Source organism: Leucoraja erinacea, chromosome 31 (genome assembly GCF_028641065.1).
Source record: "Leucoraja erinacea ecotype New England chromosome 31, Leri_hhj_1, whole genome shotgun sequence".
NCBI lineage: Eukaryota > Metazoa > Chordata > Chondrichthyes > Rajiformes > Rajidae > Leucoraja > Leucoraja erinaceus.
In genome coordinates, this window is record NC_073407.1 from 19277579 (window position 1) to 19304072 (window position 26494).

The following is a 26494-nucleotide window of genomic DNA, read 5'->3' on the forward strand; positions in this document are numbered from 1 at the left end:
CCCTCTCATCCCCTCCTCTCTCTCCGCCTCCTGTCTCCCCCCTCCCTCCCTGTGTGTTTGGGGGGTGGTTAGTGCGTGTGAGACGCCGCAGGCCCCCCCCCCCCCCCCCACCCCCCGCAACCGCGCGTTGAGGGTAATGGACCCAAAGGGGACCCCCTTGGTCTAGTTAGATTTAAAACTGTGTAGGTAACCCCTCCATTCCAAAAAGGGATATAGAAATCAGAAAACTGCAGCTAATTTTGCTCATGGCACAAGGATAGCAAGGACAGCAAGTGATGTAAAGAACATAAGGGTGTCCTAAGGGATAGATATAGGTTACATGTCCATTTGTGAGTAAACAAGTGAAAAATAATAAGAGATTACAGAAGCCTGACATGCAGAAGTGTCCATGTGTCCAGTGCATGCAAAAGTATACAAAAAAACAAAAGCATTAGAATTTATTGTTAGAGAAATTGAATACAAAGCAGAGTGCTATTGCCTCATGGTGGGCATTGATGTGACCACATCTGCAGTACCATGCACAATAATGGTCTTGTTACTTAAGAAAAGACGTGTTGGAAGTAATCCAAGGTTTATTGCATAAATATCTGAAATGGACAGGTTGTCTTATGAGAACAGGTTGGATAGAGCAGGCTTGTATCCACTGGAGTTCTAAAGTGCAACATGAACCATCTCTTATAACTTTCTAATATAACAAAACTGTGTCTCAAATGATACATGTTAGAAAAGTATAAGAGCAAGATGCTTATTCAAAGAACCTTGTGCATTCTTTTGGTGCAAGTCTTATATTGTTACTTTTACATCAAAGTAGTTCCACAGGTACAGCAACAAACCTGTTGAGCATAGTGGCCCTGGATACCTCCTGGAATATTTAAGCCCATGGTGTTCACAGATGATCCAGGTCCAGACATTTTCCCACTTGGGCTTGAACAACTGGGTCTAAAAAGCAGAATGTTAAGAGATACACATTGATCCACAATGCAAAGATAAATGCCAGCCCAGTTTGTTCTTATTGTTAATTAACAACGTAAATGTGTCAAATAGCTGTATGCAATGAATGGTTCATGAAATTATTAACCCTATTTAAGCTTAATCATTCTTCCTTTGGGCCAGTTTCATTGTCTAGTCACTGACTATACGTTTGTGATGAAACAATCTCCCATCAGTATTAGGCACAATATATTTTCCATTTCATTTTTTTCCATTGTTTGATGTTGATTTGCAGCATTGTTTTATTTGAGGATCATTGTCTGAATATCCACAGAATGAATAAGTACACCTAAATTATCTATATAGTAATTAGAGAGTTGAAATCCACTCCCATTTACTTAGATCAAGTTAAGGTGAAATTAACTGTGCAAGGAAACACAGTCCACAAGTTTAAAAAATAAATCAGATTTTAGATTTATTAAATAATGAACATCACTTGAAAGATCAGATCACTACACAAACTATTCAAAAGAGTATTATAGAACAAATTTTCACTGCCCATAAAAATAAAACAAGTATTTCTCCAAACATTTTGTAAAGTACTATTGAACATTTTATGAAAGGCTACCTGAAGAGGTTTGGTACAGGTCCTCCAGGGATCCCAGAGGAAAGCTGCTTGTTATCTGCAAATTGAAATGCTTTTAGGTCCATTTGGGGAATCTGAAAACAAAAGGCAATTTTAAAAGATGTTGACATAACGCCACCCTCTATTAATAGCAAAATGTTTACATAAATATACTGCTTTAAAACTTTAGTATTTCACAGCACTGTGGCGCAGCAGTGATGTTGCTGCTTCGATCCTGACTATGGGTGCTGTCTGTACGGAGATACAGGTACACAACCTTTTATCCGAAAGCCTTGCGACCAGACACTTCTCGGAATTTTTCGGATTTCGGAATGGAAGATTTTTAGCGTAGATTAGGTAGGTAGCGCGGGCGGCTTGAAAAGTCTGGAGCGGCTGCCTCCTCCCCGGAGACCAGGGAATCATTGTAAATCATTGCTTAAATGTTAGTCAGTTAGTTTGGAGGGCTTTTATTGTGAGTGGGGGGGGTGAAGGGGGAAACTTTAATTCTTAGTCCCCTACCTGGTCGGAGAGGCGGGGAGCGGGCAATGCCATTCCGGGTCGCCGTGCGGTAAGCTCCGGAGCGCTGTGGCCGATGACTCTCAACATCGCGGAGCTGGGGCCAGGGATCGAGTTCGCCGGGGTCGGAGCTCCAACCGGCGCCGCCCGCGGCCGGACGCCTGCAGCCCCAGCTCCGCGATGTTGAGAGTCGGCGGCCACAACGCTCCGGAGCTTACCGCACGGCAACCCGGTAAGGCATTGCCCGCTCCCAACCTCTCCGACCAGGTAGGGGACTAAGAATTAAAGTTTCCCCCTTCACCCCCCACCACCGCATAAAAGCCCTCCAAACTAACTGACTAACATTTAAGCAATGATTTACAGATGTTTATGTTTAAGGCAGCCGCTACAGTAGTACAGACCTGGGTTGACCGTGGGTCGTTTCGGGTCAAGTTTGGCGCCAAACGCGAGCTTTGGTGTGCAGACGACATCCTGGAAAAATTGTCCGGTTTTCGGAGCTTTTCGGTTTCCAGAGCTTTTCGGTTTCCGGAATTTCGGATAAAAGGTTGTGTACCTGTAGTACGTTCTCTATGAACTGCGTGGATTTTCTCCGAGATCTTTGGTTTCCTCCCACACTCCAAAGACGTAGGATAATCGGCTTGGTATAAATGTAAATTGTCCTTAGTGTATGTAGGATCTTGATAATATGCGAGGCGGACTCGGTGGGCCGAAGGGCCTGTTTCCGCGCTCAAACTAAAAAACATTCACACAACACTGTTATTTAAAAGCAATCAGCTTGCCCCAGCATCAGTAAAGTACTAGATTGACACTACAAAACTCCACTCCTCCCCATCAACTTTCATTTGCAAGCTGTTATAATTTTCCTTAAGCATTTGTTTTAATTTCTTTGGTATCGTTCCTGTTAGCAAAACATATGGTTCAATATTCAGACAGAATGATGAAAGAACTAGCGTCATAGAGATGGGAACAACAGATCTGTGGATGAAGATGGTTGTTTATGGATAAGCTGAGCACCAGCTGGCCCAAATTTAAAGTAACTGCTCTGACCTCTCTGCCAGTAGGTAGAATAGGAGGCTGAGATCCTGGGGGTAGGAGTCTTCTGGTCCCTCCAACATTCAAACTCTGCGCTTGGGGAAGCTGGATGGACTGAGTTAATGCAATTAGTTGTTGCTGGCCTGAGCCAAATCTGGGCAGAGACAATTGGGATCCAGGCATGGACATGGTCACCTGCAAAAAGGGAGGACAAATAATAGTAATTTAATATTTTAATTGAATTATACCAATGTAAACAACACAACACACACATTATATATTGTATGCTGCCTATATAACAGAAATATACCTCTTACACAATAAAAAATCTATGAGAAGCAGAAAACAGTTACCCATTTAAAAATAACCCCATGTACAAATCATCATTGTATAGCATTTTCAGTGAATTATAATTTTCAGCCAAGGAGGAAAGGAACATATTGTGAACCCTCTCAATGAATAAGTAAATATTATGAAATGGCCAGGGATTAGATGTCGACGACACCAAGAAGATAAACTTTTTTGTTGTCTCTCCAACAATGGGATGTAAGCTAGAGCTAGGTCATTCACGAGAGAGGTTAGAAATATGTCTGCATGCAATAGATTGCAGAGGTTCATCTCAACCACAAAAAGCAATGGATGCCATCTTGATTTAACAACCACATATCTAAGACTGACAGATTTTTTCCCCCAAAGTAGTTCTTAAAAAGTAATGCAGCAAGGTGAATGGGTAAAAGGGGAGAACAGAGTTAAGTTACACATCTACATATTGCATCTGAATGGAGGAACAGGCTTGAGGGACCTATAAACCTTCTGTATTTAATACAAGACAATTTTTGGTTTACATATTGGTGGAACCCAATTGTAGAAAAAGACTCAAGATTGTCATATGAGAGAAATTATGAAAATATTGTATAATACATGGAGACACAAGAGATTGCAGATGCTGGAATATTGTGCAAAAAATAGCTGGGGAACTCAGCAAGTCAGGCAACTGTGGGTGAAGGTGGGACAAAAAATTGTCTATGTTTATGTATAATTTACAACTATACCCCGTTAAATCAATTAAAATACATTCCTTGAATATATATTTTAAATGAATGCTACATGGCAGCAATGGATCCATTAAGGATTACAATGCATTGTGTTTAAACCAAACACACTACCGGTAAAAACTTCAGTTTACATTTTTTGATGGCAACATGTTACTATTGAAACAAAATTGCATTTATTCCTGAAGAGATTGCAGTAATTCCTTAAACCTGTATCAGCTGAGAGTCCATGATCTGTGAAGTGGTAAGCCCAGGCTGGTTTAGTTGACTTTCATACATGAGGGTCTGATTTCCTCCAATTGCTTGGTAATGAGACCCTGGCTGTGGCTTCACCATGTCAGAGGTTGGAACTGTGGGGAAAGCTGTATACGGAGTTTTCAGAGGACCACCAGACAAGACCATTGTGGATGGCTGAGAAAGACTGGCATGCATGTACACTTGTGATCTGTGAACAAGAATGTAATTAAATCCAATTAATTGTATTTCTCTCTTTAACTAACACACACACACATAAAAATAAATTGACTGGAAACTTCAATAAATGAAATACACAGAAGAAATTAATCTTAGATTTAAAATTAAACTTAGATTAAAGTTAGATTCGTAGGTTCTTTCAAGGTCAGTTTATTGTCACTTTTTACAGTGAAATTTCACTTTTTGTTAAGTGAGAGCTCAAAGCAAGGCAACTTTTAATCTGCATTTAAGAAATTAAATCAACTTTATTTGCCTTCTATTTCCCCAGCAAAGTTACTGAGCAGTTGAAGACATATTTTGTATATTTGTTATGGACTGGATAAATTCAGTATTTGTACCTGAAAGGCTGCATTGAACCAAACATATCTTGAGACTGGGAGACAGGCAGTCCATTCCTCAATCCAAGGGGTGCCTGGGCTTGTAAGGATGTATGCACTGGCATTTGAATCTGATGTGCTGCAGCAGCCTAAAGAGAGAAAAGCAACCAACCATGATATCAGGCACAGCAGCCACGTTGCAACTGATTAATCCTATCATACCCCACAATCTCTGGAAAATGTTAAGTTTCATACTGGCATTCGTCAAAACAGCGTCCCAAAAGAACTCAAACTGCCACATCTGAATAGTGCCAGTGTTTTCGAACAACACCACATTCAGAAGTCAACATGCGCTGGCACACACTGCTTTAACTGAAAAGATTTTCAGACCTCAAGTTGCAAATACAGATAAATATGAACGAAAAGGCTACCATTACCTGAGAGAGGCCAGCCTGGAAACCTTGCTGTTGTGGGATTGATTGTGGAAGGAGCCGCGTTTGACTGGCAAAAACGTGGCCATCCATGTACAAAGGGGAAATATGGCTCCCTGAAAACAAAACAAATCACAAGAAACCATTTCTCCAACTTGTTTGTTACTTAGGGCACAGATGATGGAAAATAAAACAAAATGTTACTTTCTTAAAATGATGATTGTTTCACTGTGTGAAATAGTGAAATTCATATTCAATTAATAATTGTAGGTCCTTAATCTGCATCATTTACTCCATTGACTTAAACAGGAATTAGTCATTGAAATGCAACCTTTGGTAGAAGGGAATACTAGAGGCTTCTTTCCCACCACTAATGTTTTTAAAAAAATGACAAAGTGCAGAAGTAACTCAGCAGGTCAATTAGCATCTCTGAATGTGGTAGGCAATTTTTGGGTTGGGACCCTACTTTCAATTGATTGTAGTAATAACCTGATGGAATACTTGTTAACAGGAAAGCACAGAACAATCATGTGTATATTCTAGTAATGTCAGATAATCTAAATATCAGAATTATTAATCGGAGCTGCCCTTTAAGGTAATCAAAAAGTAGGCATTAATACCAATAAGCTATTCACATACCTGGCAAAGACACAGAGGGTGCAACTGAGACCATTGGCATAGGAGGCACAGGAGAACATCCAATTGGGCTGTAGCCTACTCCACTAGGTGGGCCGGTGTTACATGGAGTCTGTGTACTGGCACTACTGCTACCAGGAGAACTCTGCTCAGCAACACTGGGAGAATTTTCCCAGGCTTTGCGGGCAGACTCCATCTATTCAAATAAAGAAAATAGTGTAAAAAGCAGAAATATTGACCTAAAACTCAAAGGCATCTCCCCCAAAATGCTGTGATTAATCCACACACACACACATTTGTCACAAATATATACATGCAACACAGCAGGCGAAAACAAGTTGAAGTTTAATTTTAAAATAAAAACAAATAAAACAATAAAGAAACGTTAACCCCTCAATATTTATCATCTTTTCAACCTGCATAGTTTTTTTTTAAATGGCATAACCCCAAGTTAAAAATAGTCAGGCCTTTGCAGTTAATTTAATTTCCACAAGGTTCCCTATTAAATCAATACACTGCTACTAAAAAATCTTTAACATCTGAATACATCTCTTCTTTAAAGTCACATTGTTTCCCGAACTTTCACAATTGTGCAGTTTTACCTTTAATGTAAGGTCTGTACTTGGTAGAGAAACAGGAGTGAGGTTAGGACCCTGTTGGAGATGCTCTCTTCGCAGGATTGGGATTGACTGGCTTAGTGTTACCTGAAAAACCAAAAGCCGGTACTAAATGAAGACTTCGATCCATATTTGCATCATTAATGAAAAATTGTTTAGCTTTGCTTAAAATATTGGGAGCAGAGAGATGACTTAACAAGACATATATATGATTTACTTTGAAAGAGTGGAAACAGAAATATGTTTCCTCGTTTGAGCAAGAGCATAATTGTGGCCATCGATACAAGAGAAATTAATTACTCAGAATGGCGAGAATGTGAAACTATCAATCACAGGGAGTAGTTGAAGTCAATAGTATGCACTTGTTTAGGAGGAGGCTGGACAATTCCACAAGATGCTGAGTAACTTGGGTTCCTAATGCCCGATTTTCAATTGTAGTTTGCAGCTGCAGCAAGTAATCAGGAATGCTGAGAATGAGAACAATGAGAATGACTTATCTGAAACAAAAACCTGTGTGATCTTGACAATGCGGATATGGAAATGATGACTCCTCTCGTGGGAGAATCTAGAAATGGGGATCTCTAATTCAAATAAAGGATTGCCCATTTAAGTCACAGGTGATGCGAAAGTCTTTCTGAGGCTTGCGGGTCTTTGGAAACCTGCTTCCATTAGTCTTCGTGGAAGAAAGCATTTGAATGTGTCTTTAAAGGCAAGGCTAGACACATTCTTGACATGGAAGGGTGTGAAATGCTATCCTGGTAAAGTGGAACATGGAATTGAGGTCAAAGTGAGAACAGCTGTTATTTTAATAAATGGTGGAGCAAGTTTGATTAACTGGATTTCAGAGTCAACGTGACATGCTCCTGCTCCTAATTCATGTACACGCTCACATGAGGGCAAGGGGAATGCAGGGTTACATTGCTAGATTTAAATGATGAAAGACCGAACAAAGCTCAAGTGGAGCATAGATGCCAGCAAGGGCTTTGGGCCAGATGGTATGCCTCATGCCAGATATCCTTTGCAACGCTATGAAGTTTTATTTATGTTCCTGCCCTGAGCTGGTTCGTCTCCTACCTCAAAGATAGGAGTTTCTCTACAAACATAGGCAACTCTTTCTCTTCCCCAGCTAGCCTTTGCTGCAGGATTCCACAAGGCTCTATCCTAGGCCCCATTCTCTTCTCTCTCTACATGCTCCCCTTAGGTCAAGTCATTCAAAGGCACGGCATTTCCTTCCACAGCTATGCAGACGATACACAGCTCCATCTCCCCCTGAAACCCAACAACCGATCAAATCTACTCAGCCTTATGCACTGCCTCGAGGATATAAAGTGTTGGATGGCCCAGAACTTCCGCCAACTAAACAAGAGCAAGTCTGAGGTCATCCTACTCGGCTCCTCGGACTCCATCAAAACAATAGCTGGCAGCCTTGGAAGCCTAACCTCATTACTCAAACCTCACGTGATATTTGACTCTGCATTGAAGCTTGACAAACAAGTCAATGCTGTAGTAAAAGCTAGCTTCTTCCAGCTTTGCATGATAGCTAAAATCAAACCATTCTTCCAATTTGACGACCTCGAAAAGATCATCCACGCATTTATCTCCTCCTGCCTTGATTACTGCAACTCCCTTTACACTGGCATCAGCCAATCATCCTTGTCCCGCCTGCAATTGGTCCAAAATGCCGCAGCGCGACTTCTGACAGGCACCCGAAAAAAGGACCACATCACCCCGATTCTGGCCTCTCTCCTCTGGCTCCCAGTGCGGTTCAGAATCAATTTCAAGCACCTCCTTTATGTATACAAAAGCCCTTAACGGGCTTTCCCCCACCGACATCAAAAATCTGCTAACCCACCATACCACCTCCAGGTGCCTCAGGTCGGCCGACTTGGGGCTACTGACTATCCCGCAGTCCAGGTATAAGCTCAGGGGCGACCGCGCTTTTGCAGTTGCAGCTCCTAGACTGTGGAACAGCATCCCTCTTCTCATCAGAACTGCCCCCTCCATCGACTCCTTTAAGTCTAGACTTAAAACTTATTTCTACTCACTAGCGTTTCTTGAGGTCCTCCGAGGGAGCGCTGTATGTATTTATGTATGTATTGTTAAATCTATGTACCACTGTATGTAGCATGTTAGTACCTGCACTGTTGTAAAGCACTTTTGTCAACGTTTTTGTTTTTAAATGTTGTTTTTAAATGTGCTATAGAAATAAAATTGAATTGAAAATTGAAAAATTCTGCTGTGATTCAAGTCAATGATTACATTCATTGTTCTAAAAAGCTTTTATACTCAGAGAAGTTCTGTTAGTAGTTTTCAGGTAATAGATGAACATCTATTGTTTTTAATATATTTTATATAAAATTTTAAAACTATAACTGGATGTTTACTGTTTGATCTCAGAGCTATGCAAAGAGTGGGAAATTTGATGAAGCAACACCTTCAGAATATAGTACTCACGTTGTTCACTAATACATCCTGCAGTTTAGTGATCGAGTTGGAAACTGGATTCGGCACTGAATTCTGTGGCAAATTGAAATCTGAATCCTAAAACAACAAATGAAAAACCTTATCAGTTTATCAGAAGACAAACCACACAGACTGTGGGAACATGGAGAAGTTGTAAATATTACCCCTCGACTCAAGACTTCCAAAACATTATTACATTGATAGAAACATAGAAATTAGGTGCAGGAGTAGGCCATTCGGCCCTTCGAGCCTGCACCGCCATTCAATATGATCATGGCTGATCATCCAACTCAGTATCCCACACCTGCCTTCTCTCCATACCCCCTGATCCCCTTAGCCAAAAGGGCCACATCTAACTCCCTCTTAAATATAGCCAATGAACTGGCCTCAACTATCCTCTGTGGCAGAGAGTTCCAGAGATTCACCACTCTCTGTGTGAAAAAAGTTCTTCTCATCTCTGATGAACCAATACCCTGATTCATGTCATCACAATAAAAGCCAAGTTGGGAATAATCCGATATTAAGAAAAGCAATTCTTCAAGAAGAGCAATTTAAAAAAAATTGGATGTAAAGTTAGATCAATGATATTGCAACCAAATTAAGTCTACAGTAAAGCAACAAGAAAAATATACTTTGCTTATTGATCACTGGCCAATTTCTACAGTATAACACAGGAAACATTCAATTCAATATCATATACTAAATGCTTTTCTTCCTGTATATGCTCCTCATTTGATGTATTTTTGCCACTTCCAGTTGATGAAGTGGCTTCTGATTACTGAAGAACATTGTGAATCTTGATACTTTAGGTGTCATGTCTGTATGGAAAAAATAACCGTAGGCTTCTGCTTGTGGACAAAGTCAACAGAGAGTACACACATCTACAAGATATAGAACTGAAGCTTGTTGAAAAAGAGCCAGGTGCTGTAGAACAATGGGCAGGTCTGGAGCTAAGTAAGAATGCGAAACGATGGACAGATAAGGCCAAAATTAGGCCATAAAAACAAAAACAGTAGTAACACTGAAAAAATGTTTTAAAGTGCTAGAAACTGAAAATCATGACTGCTGGGCATAATTAAAGCAAATACCATGAAGCTACACTAATGTGGTGGGCAGTCAAAATGTGCAGAAAGGGTGAGATGAGGCAGACAAATGGGAAAAGACTCGAGTATAAACACCAGCACAAACAAGAAAAAATAATCCATTTGTCTAATGTAATTTATTTGCAGGAAATACCAGTCTCTTTTTCATCCTCTATTCTTTAGATCTGCAATTTACAGTGCTACATAAGGATATATTGGTACGGTGTTATGCAATGAAATGTGATTTCAGTGATCACACATCAGCTCCAGAGTTACACAATGACAATTTATAGATTTGAGACATTATCACCAGCTATAATTTCAATCTTCAAATGGAACCAACCTTTGGACTCACTCCGAACTCTATGGGTGGAACTGGAATGACAGACTCTACGTGCAAATCCAACCCCGCTTTGGCAATTGGTCTGTTATCAGCTGCCGTTTTCGAATTAATGCTCCCATCATTTCGCTCTGCTCCCTCTGGTTCTAGGCACTCTTTAGCCTTCTTGTTTTTCAAGGATCGTTCATTTCCTATTGGCCCTGGCTTGTGGTCTTTGCTCTGCCCTTCAGCTGGTTCTGGAACCTTTTGAGCATAAAACAGCAAATACAATTATTTTATTATATGATTGCTCTGAAGCAAGTATTTAATTGATATGAAACATAACTGCTTTATTCAGAATGTACCATAGTACTCCCAACATGCAACAAATTACAACATACAATCTTGAAGGGGACACTAATGGTTACAGCAGAAACAATAAGGCACATCTCATTCTGCAATGGTGTTTAATCCAGTGAAATCATCACACCCAATCTGTGTCCCTCAACCTCACCATGCCTAATAAACCTATCTTGACTAATCCCACAGAACATGTTAACTTCCTGAAGTATTCTCACCGATAGAGTAAATCAAGCACTTCAGGTTTTCCAAATCCATTACATTTTTAGGAGTTGGAAATTGTGATTCTCCAAATTAACCCAAACTCAGCCATGATCACATTGAATGGCGGTGCTGGCTCGAAGTGCCGAATGGCCTTCTCCTGCACCTATTGTCTATGGTCATCCTTTCATTATTTTCAAATTTCTGTAGTTTATCCCCACTTACAATCCTCAGCTTTGTGTCTTTCTCTCTTCCTGGGACTTGTTTGGCAAATGCTTTACTTTTTAGTGCCTTTCTGTGTTGTGCACTTTGAACATTAGAGTGATTCAAACACGTTTTGTCTCAATAAAGTGGGCTTTTCTGATTGCTCCAGATGACCTCCGTGGACCAACTAAACATAAGCCCACATAGTACACACACAAACTGTAGCTGAGATTGCATTTTTAGAGATACTGCGTGGAAACAGGCCCTTTAGCCCATTGAGTCCACGCCGACCCGTGATAACCAGTAAACTAGCTCCATCCTGCACACTAGGAACAAATGTTTTTTCTACAGAAGCCAATTAACCTACAAACCTGTACGTCTTTGGGATGTGGGAGGAAACCGGAACACCAGGAGAAAACCCACGTGGTTACAGGGAGAACATGCAAACCCCTCACAGATAGCACCCACGGTCAGGATCGAACTGGGGTCTCTGGCATTGTGAGGCAACTCCACTGCTGCACCACTGTGCCGCCCATTAGTATTAAGTAATTGTTTTGAAATACTGTGTCACCTTGTACTCTGGTCTTTCTGACTTCTGCCGTGGCTCCTTGGGATCATCTGTTTTCCCATTCGATTTATCAACTGATGTGTCTGCACTGGCTCCATTGACTTCAGTCATTACTCCTCCCTCTGGCTTTAGTGCACCATAAGGTGAGCTTCGCTGTGATGATGTTGCAGATGAACCTTGGGAATCAGCACTGAGTTCAACTCCACTGTCGGGCTGACTTGCCTTGAAACTCTACCAGAAATAGTTCCAAAATAGTTAAGAGCGGCTTAAAACAAAAAAATAAAAATCAATTATGCATCTTGCGCACAAAATATAATAATAATCTTAAAATTATGTTTCTACACTGACACACACTCAATGTAAGAAAGCTATTGAGTTATGGGCTACACATCAATATTGTTTTTTCTAAACCAGCTGATAGATGTACATATTGAAAAGATGTGCAACAATAAATATATATATATATAAAATAAAAATACAGAGAATACCTTCCCAACACACTTCGAAAACAATCAAGAAGGGACTATGCAGCAGGCAGGGATTTTTTTTTAAAGAGGCAGGGCAGTGTGGAATATGTAAATGCCATTGGAGGAGACGGGTGCCCCTTTAATATTAAAGGGCTGTGTCCTCGTGATCGAGAGCAGGTGTAAATGCTTGGAGAAGTGTCTCGTGTGGGTGGAGAAGGTCCGTGGGTGGGGCGGAATAAATCATACTTACAAGATGTCGGACGTGTTTTCCTTCTGCTTGTGCTAGTCACAACAGGGCCTTACGTGGTCTCAAACATTACAGACAAGGCAGCATGTGTGGCAAATGAAGCAGTTAACATTTCAACCCAGAGACCTCTTATCAGAACTGGGAAAGAGGTTTAAAAAACATTTTGATGTTGTAGGTGTATGGATAGGATTGAGGGAATATGATAAGAGAAGTTCAGTTTACAATACTATAAATAAAGTCATGCAGTTGACTAATTAATGGGAGCAGTTAAGAGCACAAGAACACAATCAAAGGAACATTAAAGTTGCTGAATGCAGAGTTGTGGGATGCGTCCAGCAGATTCATCTGTGCTGATGGAGAGAAACACTGAGCCAATATTCAGATCGTCCGACCAATTCTGATAAAGAGTAGGACTGACTGTAGTGTTACGGTGCCAGGCACCTGGAAGCAGAGGCTTGCCACTGTAGATTGAAACAGGTGCTGCACTGCTGCCTTCTGGACCTAGTGTCTTGGATCTTCATGAATAATACTGTACATTATTTAAAAACTTTTCAGCGGATCTTTTCTAATGCAAATAATAACGTCCATACACTTTGTGAACATACTCACTTCTGTACAAGCAGATTCAGATCCTGTGTAAGAATGCATAGGTTTCACCCAACCATCGCTGCTGGTCGGCTGAACAGGAAGGGCTGCAAAAAAACAAATAAGTATTTACAGAATAATTAAGGCGAACACCACCTGTGTTCCATTATGGCAAAGCCAAATCAATTTTAACGGTATCAACTTTAATGAATTAATTAGTGCAATCAATATGTGCAAAAGATACACCATTTTAAAATTTAGATTTGAACTGTTTGGTGCTATTTTAATTATAATTAAGTGCTTGCAAATATTGCAAAGTTTGCAAATATCCAATCATAAATGCAAGGACATATTTTGCTCTCCTTCAATCATATGCTTAGCTTATTACTGGATCATCAATTAATATCTTTTGGTGTATCAGCACATTATTCTCCTCATATCCACTTCATTGAATATATGAAAGGAAGGGTCAGAAGGGTCCATTGGAACATCATTACATTTAAACAGGCAAGAACGGTTTTATATTCATCTCTCAACCAGCCATGGTTGAATGGCAGAGTAAACTTGATGGGCTGAATGGTCTAATTCTGCTCCTATCATTTATGACCTAATGAACACCACTCCCTTCTATAAATTTTCTCCCAAGTGAAATTCATCATAACTTCCTTGTTAATTGGAGGAAAGTGTGCTTTTTGATATGATGCTCTGGCCATGCAGCATCTTTGTAAGACCATCCTGCTAGTCCCAATCCACTGATAAATTATATTTCAGTGCCAATTCTATAAAATAGAGCACTACAGCCGGTACACCCACCATATCTCAGTAACAATGTGGAAACAACAGCTCAGGTACCATTTTTGGTGAAAGTTAGTTAACAGTTCAGCTACATGACTTTTCATCTGATCTGGAAAAAGTTGGGATGTTATCAATCTAAAAATCCTGATGCTGACACAAGGAACTGCAGGAGTTGGTTTCCAAAAAATAGACACCAGGGGCTAGACTATCTCAGCAGGTCAGGCAGCATCCCTGTAGAACATGAATAGGTGATGTTTCAGTCCCAAACCCTGCTTCAGACTGATGGGAGTATGAAGAAGGGTCCCGGCTCAAAATGTCACCTATTCAAGCTCCTCAGTGAAGCTGCCTGAACTACTGAGTTACTCTAGCAAGTTGTGTCCTTTTTTTGGTTAATATTGATGCTGTTTGATCTGCCATATTTCATAATTTGCTTTAACTTCACACTTTCAGCACCTGCAGTATTTTGCTATTGTCCTTTTAACAATCCAATGGTAATAGCTGTTGATTCACAGATTTGTCACTACATGTAATGAGGTCATTCACCCGAGTCCATGCAGCATCTTTGTAAGACCATCCTGCTAGTCCCAATCCACTGCCCTCTCCTAATGGCCCTTTAAATGGTTCATTTTAACTCCAAGTGTATCCAAGGTATTTTCCAGCATCTGCAGTTCCTTCTTGAACTCCAAGTGTATCCTCTTGGACCCAACAATGGATTTTGCCACCCCTAATATCCCAGGCGATACATTTCTGACCCAAATCATTCGTCACATAAACTGTCAACCTCAAATCAATCATCTTATTTCCATGTCCCCAAGTTCTTCACCCCTCTGCCAATGGGAACAGTTTCTCTCCATCTATTCTGTCTCAACTAACTAATTGCAATCCCCGAATAACTCCAGCTTCCTCAGTTCATTCACATTACCAAAGTCCCTGGTCCTTGGAACCATTCTGGTGATCTCTTCTGCATCCTTTCCATTTTTCCCAATGTACGCTGCCCAGACTAGATGCAATATCCTAGTTGTGTCTTAACCTGCATTCTATAAAGTTTAATTCCCTTCCTCTTTTGCTGAATGCCCTTATTTATTGATTGAAAGAACAGCTGCATCCAGCCAAATTCAGCATGATTCTACATTGATATCCAACTTACGTGCACTGGAGTTCTCCCAGATCTCTGTCCCTAGGCTGTTGGATGCGGCCTGCACCTTAGAGAAGCTTTCCTCAGTTTGTTCAGTTATTGCATTGGAAATCTGTTGCTTTTTAACAAAACGAGGAGGAATTTTGGATGAAGATGTCCAGCTCTTCTCATTCCGACTTTTCCCTGGTGCCTGGTATAAAAACCAAACCGTGCAAATGAGACCAATTCATATCTCAAACCAATCTCGCCTCAAAAATAAATAATTCCCCCTTCAAAAAACTGTTTGGTGTGTTCCACGTCCAAGGGAAACACAGAAAATAGCTGCAAGAGTAGGCCATTTGGCCTTTCGAGCCAGATTTAATATGATCATGGCTGATCATCCAAAATCAGTATCCCATTCCTGCTTTTTCCCCCCATATCCCTTGATTCCATTAACCCTATCTTGAAAACATCCATTGAATTGGCCTACAGACACTTTCACCAGTCATTATGCTTACAGATCTATTTTGCCCTGGGTACAAACCTTCAAGATCTCAGCTCTTCTCCAATTCTGGCTTCTTGAGCTTACCAAATTTCCTTTGTCCCGTCCCTACACTTGGCAGCTTTGATCATGATACTGGAATTAGCTTCTAAAACTATCAACCTTCCATTTAAAAAAAATTATATATTTACTTATTGTTGTTTATTTATTCAATATTTATTTGTTGTCTAATATTATGCAATATAGCTCACTGTCAAATCTAAAAATGTGATTATTTCACAAAATATACTATAAACATGCAAATTATGTTATCTTAAACATACTGCATGAAAAATATTTAAAAATCTCAAAAAGATTGTACAAATGGTGTTATGCCTATGTTATCTAACTGTAAAATTCATTTTGAGTAACTGCAATTGAGACGATATTTAGTTGCCAATGGCTACTTATTGCATAGAAACGGATGCATTTACCTGCAATGTTTGCTCTTTCTTCCTGCGCTCCTCTTCAAGCAAACGACGGTGTTTTTTTGAGATGACTTCAGTAAAACCATCATTTACGGTGGACACAGACGGTTGTTCCTCCACAGCTACAGCTGGGTGATCATCAATAATGACAACACCTTAAAGAAAATAAACCATCAGAAAGCCCCCCACAGATGTACTGAATGTTGCATAGATGGCTGTGCAGTTTTAGCATGGCGAGTGGGAGTGGATGGTATGGTATGAATGAATGGATGGTAAAAGCAGATACAATAACAACTTTTAAGAAAAATTTAGTCAAACATGAACAGATTCGGAAAATTGATTACTAATTTTTTTTACAATGCAACAATAACATTTCAAATGAGCTCCAAGCACCTCCTCACTGTGGTGGAGGCAAAAATCTTAGGGCTGCAGTCTCTTCCCTCCTCTTCTCCCTCTGCACTGAGGCGATTCCCCACCGGGCGATGGCACAAACAGTCCCGCGACTCACCGAACCCCGCAAACGGGCCGGCTCAAACACCGTGGCCCGGGGTGGTCGAAGCTGCCGCCCTCCAGTCCAGCGGACGCAGCCGCTGGCCCGCGACTGAACCCAGGACTCAGGTCATAGCCGCCAGAACGCCGTCCCAGCCACCGGAGCACCGTTCCAGCCCCGAGCCGGATCGACCTCACGTGAGTGCCGTTCCTCCCTCGAGCTGGGCCGCTCCGACGGGAGCACCACAGCCCCTCACGGGAGAGTCTCAGCCCCTCGCCAGGCCGCCCTCACGGGAGCCTCACAGCCCTTCACGGGAGCGCCGTTCCAGCCCCGAGCTGGGCCGCCCTAACGGAAGCGAGCCCAGGCCAAGTCCTGACAGGCTGCCTCCGGAGTCTCGAGGTCGCCAGCTCCGCCATTGGGCCTCAGCGCAGACGGAGGCAGAGAAGGGGGACACGACAAAAAAGTTGCATTCCCCCGAAGGGAGAGACAGCAAGCCCCGTTTCAACCACCACCCCCACCCTCACATAAACACAACCTAAAAACCAAAAACTTAACTAGACAAAACAAAAAAAAACAACACAAAAAAGTAAAGACAAACGGACTAACACGGTAGAGGTGCGAATTCTGATGATGCACTACAGTCCTACATCTGATACATTCTTTGCATCTTTACTTCCGTGTTTAATGCTAAATGCACCTGCATGTCAATATATCTGCACTTACTTGCATAATTGTTTAAATCAAACTGGGCCAAAGCATCAGTCTTCTCTTTTGATTTTTTCACACCAGGCTTTACATCCTTTTCCTTCTTTTTATTTGATGCATCCTTCACTGCAATTTGTACAGCTGCTGGGTCATTCGGAACCACACGCTCGACACAATACACTGTGTTGACACTCCCTCCATTCACCGCTATCTGGTCACACAGTTGTTCTTCTACATACCTTCAATCAAAAGATTAGTGAAGAGTCAGCACAAATGCCCATTCCATAAGCACCAATATGCAACATAGACTCAATCCTCGGACTGGCTGGATTACCTCATTTCCTTGTGAGTAATGGCACAAAGTAGCTGTTTAATATATCATCTCATGAGCTAGTTGGTAAATAATTAAAGGCTGGTACAGGGACACTTTTGTTACAGAAGCTCAGTATTGCAGTATAGACAGGAGAAGTGAACAAGATCAGTTTGGAACTTAGGGCCTTTGGAATGTGGAAGTAACAGCAACAAAAATTAAAGTAACATATGCTTTATGGGAAAAAGTTAATTCGACACCAAGTAGCCATTTATTATCTGAACAACAACTTTCTTTACTGTTTAAGAAGGAATGGGGGTGCAGGCTCGAAGGGCCGAATGGCCTACTCCTGCACCTAATTTCTATGTTTCTAACTGCAGATGCTGGAAAATCGAAGGTGCACAAAAATGCTGGAGAAACTCAGCGGGTGCAGCAGCATCCATGGAGCGAAGGAAATAGGCAACGTTTTGGGCCGAAACCCTTAGGGTTTCGGCCCGAAACGTTGCCTATTTCCTTCGCTCCATGGATGCTGCTGCACCCGCCGAGTTTCTCCAGCATTTATGTGTACTTTCTTTACTAGTTACTCTGAAGTATTTGAAGAGACACAGAACGTTATATATTTTGAATTACACTATCAGTTTAAAACGCTGCTATTCTTGGGCCCCTGCATATACTGGCAATATATTCAAGCTTTTAAAGGTAGACAAAATTTCCTTGGTCGGGGGATTTTGATTGAACAGGTCTGGCGACTTATTTCAAGCTTTTAAAGGTGACTTTTGAGAAGGATGAACCAAAACCAGTTAATAATTAGTCAAATAATTTTTAGTTAATGTTGACAGCCATTTGGGCTGGATGTTCCCAAACAAGCAAAGTCTTAAAGAAAGAGTGGCAAAGGATTTTGTGTTTCAAATTGCTCCTTCAAATGTCAAATTAATTTACCTTTTGATTCTTGATGGTTGCCCGGATGCCTTTTCATTTCTGGGACCGGTCCCGTTAGACTTTGGAGACTTTCCTCCATAGCCTGGATTTGTTCTGCGGTTTTGCCTATCAATTGGGCGTTGGCTGGAGAAGCTGCGCTTAGCTAATTCCTTTCTCTGCCCAAGTCCAGTATCTGCCACATCTACTTCAGGAGTCAGGTTATTCTGGGATGCTCTGTTCTCTCTTTCTCGCCTCTCAGTAAAGTCACTGCTTTCAGAAGCAGTTTCCCACTCCTCATTTGCTTGGTCAGAGGAATTTTGATTGGACAGGTCTGGTGACTTATTTCCAGCTACAAGGGAGGCCATTTCCTGATCGTCGGTTCTTGGGGTCGTGTTAGCAATATAATTGTCTACAGGAACTGACACATCATTGTTTATTTCAGTGGCCGCGTCTCTTTCTTGTTTAAGCCGCCTGAATCGTGGAGGTTTGTCCTGTCGAGGTGGTCTCCTTCTCCTTGGCGGCATATCCATTGATCGCTCCCTTTTGGGTGGCTGATCTTCTGTGGCCGGAATTCCAGAAAAAGAGATCTTGTCTGCAACTTCATTTTCCTCTCCAGCACTTTCTAGTGCCACTTCCAAACCCCTGTTAAGCACTTTTGTGGATTCCTTAAGCGGCTGCCTTTTAGGTAGCATCAAGGAAGTTGAAACATCACCATTGAGTTGATAGGTGCCATTTAGCTTGAACATTGACGTTCTGTTTTGCCTTGAAGGCATTCCACGAGGGGCAAAGTTGCGCCCTCTCCCAGAGTTACTCAACCGAGGAGGTAACGCCCTCTCAAACATTTTTGATGGGCCCCTTTCATCTTCCATTTCACCAATTGTATGCCCATCAGGTATCCTCTTGGTTCTCCTTACAGGATCTTTGAACATATTCTTCCCCTCTCTGTCGGAATATGCTGACTCAATTGTGGCCTCATTGCCGGCTCCAGTTCCCCTCTGCCTCCGGCGCTTTGGTATATCTTCATATTCAGACTCCTTACTTCGCGTCTCACTGGCATTTCGACGTCGGTTGGGGTTCTTTTGGCTATCTTCCAATGAATTACCATAATCTTTAGGATTCTGCCGATTTCCTCTGCTGAAGTTGTTGTAAGAGCTTCTGATCTCACCAACTCTGCCAGAAAGATCTCCTCGGCCTCGACCCCTGCTTCGCCCTTGGCCTCGATTGCTGAAACTTTGTTGATCATCACCTTCAATCCAGTTTCCCCTCTGTGGTGGGGGAAAGTCAACGTTGTCTTTATTCATCGATCTAACATCCCATGCTTTATTCTCCTTTCTTGGTGGTTTCTCTATTTCCCAGTCAAATTTAGCCGGCGGCACTGGTGAGACAGTCAATTCTTTATGTCTAATGTTCAAACAGGAAATGGAAGTTTGTGAAGAAGGTGAGATGCCTCCATTAGTTTTCATCACCTTACCCTCAGTCTTTATCTGGTCCACTTTATTCTGGGTATTTTTCTGAACAGATTCCAATTTAACTTTCTCGGTCTCTTCATTCTTTTCAGTCTTGAGGTCTTTAAGGACGGGTTTTTTAATTGGTCCCGATCTTCTACCTATCATTTTCCCGACTGTCTCACGACGATCAACATGATTTCCTTTTAGAGGCTCCCACTGAGTTGCAGGTTTGGACTCTACCGTTGACAAATTATCGGTCTGCCATATTTCCGCCCGAAAGACTTTCTCCTCTCTGGTATCGTCATGTTCATCAACCTTAGGGCTCAAATGCTCTTTCGGATGTACATAATCCCAGGTGTGAGATATGATATCTTCAATGTTTTCAGCGGGCTTTGATGCCTCAGTACTGTCTCTTGAAGACAAATTCAGCCCAATTTGCTCAGACTCTGGTGAGAAGAGTTCTTTATGAAGTAACTGAGGATTTGTTTGATGCTGAAAGAGAACATCTCTTCCCAGGACCTTTGACATATTTGGAACCACCTCAGGTCTTTTATCTTTTATTAGTTCAGTCTGGGATTCTAAACGAACTATTTTTAGCAATTTGTCTGCTGGTGCAACTCGATACTCTTCAATCTGTTCCTCAAATGGATCTCTTTGTATCTTCATGGTCGGCTGGGAAATTAGATCACTCCTCACAGGTGGCGTGGGAAGTCTTTCATTCCTATAACAAAGAATATTGGGGAATTAATTACACTTTGAAAGAAACAAGAGAAATTCCATTTGTTTCCATTTCAGAAAATATTAATGCTGGTTAAGGACACTCACCTAGCACACCTCTCTTCTGCAGCACAATCCTCTTGCGATCTCTGACTGTTTAACATAAACGTCCTGTTTTGAGCAGTTGAGAAGTCATCATGACTCCAATTTAACTGTGGTTCTGTGGGTGGAGTTCTTTTCTCGTGTAACAGTATAGGGGACCTTTCTTGCTGCTCAGTTCCTGAAGTAATATTGTCTGAATGATCAGGACGCATCACAGGCTTCATCATTCCTACAAACAAATGAAAAATAGATGATCTAATTGACTGAGAATTAGTTGTACATTATCTACACCCTCCAACTTAACTGTTGAACATAAATTAAACACAGGTACAAGATACATAATTGGATTTTGTTAAAAGTTTCAGAAATGATTTATTTACATTTATAAGGGAGGCACAGTGGCGTAGTGGTAGGGATACTGCCTTACTGCGCCAGAGGCCCGGGTTTGATCCTGACTACAAGTGCTTATCTGTACGGAGTTTGTACGTTCTCCCTGTGACATGCGTGGGTTTTCTTCGAGATCTTCAGTTTCTTCCCACATTCCAAAGACGTACAGGTTTGTCGGTTAATTGGCTTGGTATAAATGTAAATTGTCCCTACTATGTGTAAGGCTAGTGTTAGTGTGTGGGAATCTTTGGTCGGTGCGGACTCGGTGGGTGTAGTGGGTGACTGGGACACATTGCCAAGGGTGCTGGCGGGGGCAGATACAAATTCAAGATTCAAGAGGTTATGCATGGATATGTAGGGAATGGAGGGATATAGAACACATGCAGGCAAAGCAGATTAGTTTAACTTAGCATCATGTTCCACATGGACACTATGAGCCAAAGTGCTTGTTCCAATGCTGCACTGTTCAATGTTCTATGTTAAGGACCTTACGACGTCCCATTAAATCAAATCAATAGATGAGAAGGAAAAGGCAGATAAATAGGCACTTGCTCCTGTGTGTTATATTCATGGACTGGAGATTGGACAGCAGCTTACCAGCTGCTCTGGTTGCAATTGATGGGTGGTCCACATTGGCATGGTACACAAAGGATATATCAGTTGATACGATCTACATTCTGTCCACAACCTAAACACTTGTTCCTGATCGAATTTGTGATCAACAAACATGACTGAGTTCTACAATATTAGTCACATGGCACCATCAAAGATCACTCAAAAACATTACAGACTAAAAATTAACTGAAGATAATTTCTGCCCAATGGTACAATAGTCTAGAATGAAACAAATATATCTGCACTTAACAAGACTCTGGTGGGGAAGTGCAAAAATCTATTTTGTTCATCGGGAGAAAATAGCTTAAAATTGAATTAGCGCTACAACTTACCAGAGGAAAGAACACCGGATGGGTAAAAGTCAATTGGTGCCCTCCCTGGGGTCAGTCGAGGATCCATATAAGAGGGCATCATCATCCAGCGAGGGTCATAGCCAAGCATGTGTGGAGGAGGTGGGCCGACTGGACTTGGGTAGACATGTCTCTGTGTGTGGGAATGTGGAGGTGCAACTGGTGGTGGTATTAAAGACCCTTGCTGTTGTTGCTGTCTTTGCTGCATCTTTAACAGCTGCTCCTAATTGCGGGGAAAAAGGAAAGACAAATATTAGAAATGTTAGCTTTTCAAGTTACATCCTTACTAATTTACACATCAGATTCTCTCTTTGTAAAGGCTCACATTGCCCTGCACAAAGAATATAATCCCATCCAAAAGTCAGAATCATACAGCACAGAAACAAGCTCTTTGGTCCATCTTGTCCTTGCAGACCAGCTATACTCATCCCATTAAACAGCACTTGGTCCATAGCCCTCAATGCCTTCAATAGATCCAACCTCTCTAGCCTCTCATGATAGGACAATAACATTTTCCTAATATCTGCAATGGTCTTCAGTCATCCTGAGGACATTGCTAGTACGAGACCAGCAGATTTTCTGCAACACTAGATGTTAATCGTATTACTACACAAACACATTTTTATTTCACTTTTCCTTTATATATTATACAATCATAATAATTTCCAAGTGATCCGAGTGAGTTTAACGAGTGTGTTAAATGTACAAGCATTCAAAATATTAGAGAATTTACAGTATACAGATTTCTAATCTCCAAAATCTTCCTATTTCTGTAGAATAGACTGATCCAGCTTGCTATCAAAATGAATTCTATGTCCAAATTTTACAATTGCCCTTGTCACCAGTATTCAGAAGGATGCAGAATGAGAAAAATAAGCATTGCTGTCATGCGAGTAGCTTACATCACATAGATGCAATATTTATTTGTTGATGAGGGGGAAGGTTTAAAGGTTTGTGACAAACATTTTGGTTACACAGGTGCTTGGAACACGTTGCCAGGGGAAGCAGTAGAAGCAAATACAATTTAGACACATGAACAAGCAGGGAATAGTAGGATACGGACCATGGATTGGCAGATAGGATTAGTTACATTGGCATCTTGGTTGGCACAAACATAATGGTCCGAAGAGCCTGTTCCTGTGCTGCAATGTTCTATGTTCTAAGTTTGATCTGCGCCTTTTAGAAACATAGAAACATAGAAAATAGGTGCAGGAGTAGGCCATTCGGCCCTTCGAGCCTGCACCGCCATTCAATATGATCATGGCTGATCATCCAACTCAGTATCCTGTTCCTGCCTTCTCTCCATACCCCCTGATCCCATTAGCCACATGGGCCATATCTAACTCCCTCTTAAATATAGCCAATGAACTGGCCTCAACTACCTTCTGGGAATTAGGAAACACTTCTACACACAAAGGGCAGCAGAACTTACCATCTCTTTTCTATAGATGGTAACTGATGTTAGGACAAGTGATACCTAGAAACTATTCAGCCCTTTGAACTGTTCTCACATTCAATATCACAGATGATTCTCCATTACAATATCATTTTCTCCCTCTTTTCCCACACATATTTTACAAGTTAAAAATCGGAGACCAATTTTGTGATCAGGGGATATAGGTCACAGATTAGCCATAATCTCACTGAATGGCTGAGTAGCCTCTAGGGCTAAGGAACTTATTCATGATCATATTTCAAACCTGAACACATTGCAGCTACTCCTGAGCAGTTGCCCATTTTTATTGATAGCTACCTGTTGTTGTCGCTGAAACCTAGGCGGCAGGGTCTTGTGGAACTTGTTGTAGTTCTGAATTGGCAGCGTGGGCTCATTCCCCTGGATGTTGGTGTCATCATCACTTTCAGCACTGACAGCAGGGATTTCTTTTTTCACCTTATCCTCGGCAGGGAGTTCCACAGTCAGCTCACGTTTTTCTGAAATTAATCACAGAAAAATCAATTATTAGTTCAAAGATCCAATAAATAACATGATTACTATAAAACTAGCATAGGCAAGAACAAAGACAAACTGCTGGAGTAACTCTGCGGGTCTGGTAGCATCTCTGGAGAACGTGGATATCAGGTTTCGGGTCGGGTCCCTTTATTAGACTGGTGAAAGTCTAAAGAAGGGCCCTGACCCAAAACGTCATCCATCTACGATTGTCAGATAAGCTGTCTGATCCGCTGAGTTACTGCGTCTTTATTGTAAACCAGCATCTGCAGCTCCATGAGGAGAGAACAATATTATTCACATTGCTATTCGAATAACCTGTTTATTCTTCCTACTGCAGTAAGCATATCAGGGAATATATATTGTTAAATGTCATTGCCTTTTTAATTCGTAAAATGAACCTATACATCATTACTGCCACCATCCTCACCATTTTAATTCCTCAAAGGATGTTCTAAAACCCTTGCTGTAGCAACTACTCTTTATTGGTGTTATTTTGAATTGGACTCTAAAAGAAAATCTCCATTGTTCATCTTGGCTTCTCTTTTCTGTTCCAAGTGGCAGGAGTTAATGACCCATGGAGGTTTCTCTGAGCTTTTCTCAAACGTACCCAACAGAATGTACCCTGGGGTACCCTTCTTAACTTCTAGGTCTCCTGGTTGGAAATCTGCTTGCCCTGCAAAGTGTCTTATGTAAAGGTTGCTGTAAATCTAGACGAAAACACCTGAGGGTTGGCTATAATGTCACGCATAAAATAATCAATCTGTCATGGCAAACCCTAAGATTCTTTTCGAACACTGGTCAATGAAGTTGGTATGAACTGATGTGGACTTTTTTCATGCAAATTGCAAACTGCTCTCTGCTATTTCTCTATTGATTAGCTCACGTTAACTGCAATTTTAGTGAATGATGCACTCCCATTAAATTTAATGGACATGTTTAACAGTTACCTAATTTCATCATCATTAAAATGCTTCGTGCAATTACTGGACCAAAAACAATGCAGGATTTGATCACCCCTATTCTGCATATACAATCAGACCATGTTTACTTAGAGAATAAAAAAGGTTGCAGATTTTACACAACCTACCGGTAAATTTACATATTTTTCTTAAGTCACAGTATTAGTACAAATTGCTTTAAATACAGTTCCTTAGTTACTAACTGCACCTTTTGGTAAGCTCTGCTTGATTTCAGTGTAGGGCTTCTGCTGTGTAGACAGAGGTACAGAGTCCTTGCTCTCCTTAGTTTCAACATAGTCTTTTTTCTGTATGTCAAATTTAACAGAGTTCTCCATCACTCCACGTTTTTGATCGAGTTTCTTGAGTTTTTCAGCACAAGCAGCGAGTCTCTCTTCCTGAGCCCGTCGCTCCTCTTCTTCGCGCCTTCTCCTCACTCGCTCCAATGCCTCAGAACGTTCATTGGTGCCAGAAGTTGGCCTCTGACGCCACACTTCATCTTTCTCAACATGAGAGTCTGCCCACCTATTACCTCCAGTCAATTTTTGGAAGACGCCAGCCTGAACAGAGAAACAGAAAAGATTAAATATCAATACAGATCTTTCTGTGAGCTCCTCTGTTCCAAGGATAACTATCTAGCTGCTTCAGCCTATTCACATAACTGATGTATCTAATTCCTGGACTCATTTTTGAGTTTAATTGTCATATGAACCGAAAACACAACGATTAAATTGTGTAAATATAAGCAAATATAAGCAGGACAACAGGTCTGTAAACACAGAAACTTAAATCCTAGTGCTCATCTCCAATTACACTGCTCATTACAGTGTTAAGAATCTGTATCATTTCACATTAAAACCCTGCAGTAATAATCAATGAGGATCTGGCACAAATGGAGATGTTGTGGGAAACTGCTGTAAACTGGCCCTGTCAGCTAGAAATTCAATTTGGATGAATAAACAAAACAGGTGATTAACTGCAAATACCCGTGTCTCAGTAGGATTTAAGCTCCAACGTGGCTCAGTATCTTGTAGGCCATGACTTGGTTGGCTGGAAGATAATGCGTTACCCCAAATGGATTCACCACATAGGAAGGGTTCCACCTTTGCTTCAAGCTTAGCATTTATAGATCGTTGGCGTGCCATTTTCATATCCCTTTCCCTGGAGAATATAAACGTATTTGAGGGTTAATATGTGTAATGTCAATGTCAATGCTGCAAATCACACAACTCAAATATAACCAACCTGTTACAACAAAAGGGCCTTTAATCATCATTAAAGATTAATCAATACACATGCCCGAAAAACAATTTAAATCTGTGAAGATGCCATCAGAAAGTAACAGATGCAGAATTAAATATGACATGCAATGCAGAAGGACATCATTGGTGATATTACCCTGGGTTATTTTAGCACGGTGGGAGGGGTAGAAACCCAATTTGAGAATAATGAATAAAAATTTTGGGTAGCAACCGGTGTTGCAAAAATTATCAAAATATATCGAGAAATGGGAGTTTGAGATGAAGTTATAATTTGTGAGG

General features: G+C 41.2%; 1 protein-coding gene across 3 annotated transcripts in view; it reads right to left on the bottom strand.

Moving 5' to 3' along the window:
• prrc2b (proline-rich coiled-coil 2B) overlaps nt 1–26494 on the bottom strand; it is a 52489-nt gene that overhangs the window by 5505 nt on the left and 20490 nt on the right. For all 3 annotated transcript variants that reach the window (XR_008725985.1, XM_055660189.1, XM_055660188.1), the window contains 21 exons: nt 25940–26114; nt 25165–25513; nt 23800–23978; nt 22029–22269; nt 20701–20923; nt 18449–20596; nt 17218–17438; nt 16011–16159; nt 15069–15246; nt 13151–13233; nt 11831–12058; nt 10519–10758; nt 9085–9171; nt 6616–6717; nt 6017–6209; nt 5384–5493; nt 4968–5095; nt 4366–4600; nt 3119–3298; nt 1559–1650; nt 834–939 (listed from right to left, as the gene is read on the bottom strand). Coding sequence is in view for 2 of the 3 variants with exons in the window: in XM_055660189.1 (XP_055516164.1) it covers nt 834–939; nt 1559–1650; nt 3119–3298; nt 4366–4600; nt 4968–5095; nt 5384–5493; nt 6017–6209; nt 6616–6717; nt 9085–9171; nt 10519–10758; nt 11831–12058; nt 13151–13233; nt 15069–15246; nt 16011–16159; nt 17218–17438; nt 18449–20596; nt 20701–20923; nt 22029–22269; nt 23800–23978; nt 25165–25513; nt 25940–26114 (5647 nt within the window). In the remaining variant the exon portion in view is untranslated. The remainder of the gene's footprint in view (nt 1–833; nt 940–1558; nt 1651–3118; nt 3299–4365; nt 4601–4967; nt 5096–5383; nt 5494–6016; nt 6210–6615; nt 6718–9084; nt 9172–10518; nt 10759–11830; nt 12059–13150; nt 13234–15068; nt 15247–16010; nt 16160–17217; nt 17439–18448; nt 20597–20700; nt 20924–22028; nt 22270–23799; nt 23979–25164; nt 25514–25939; nt 26115–26494) is intronic.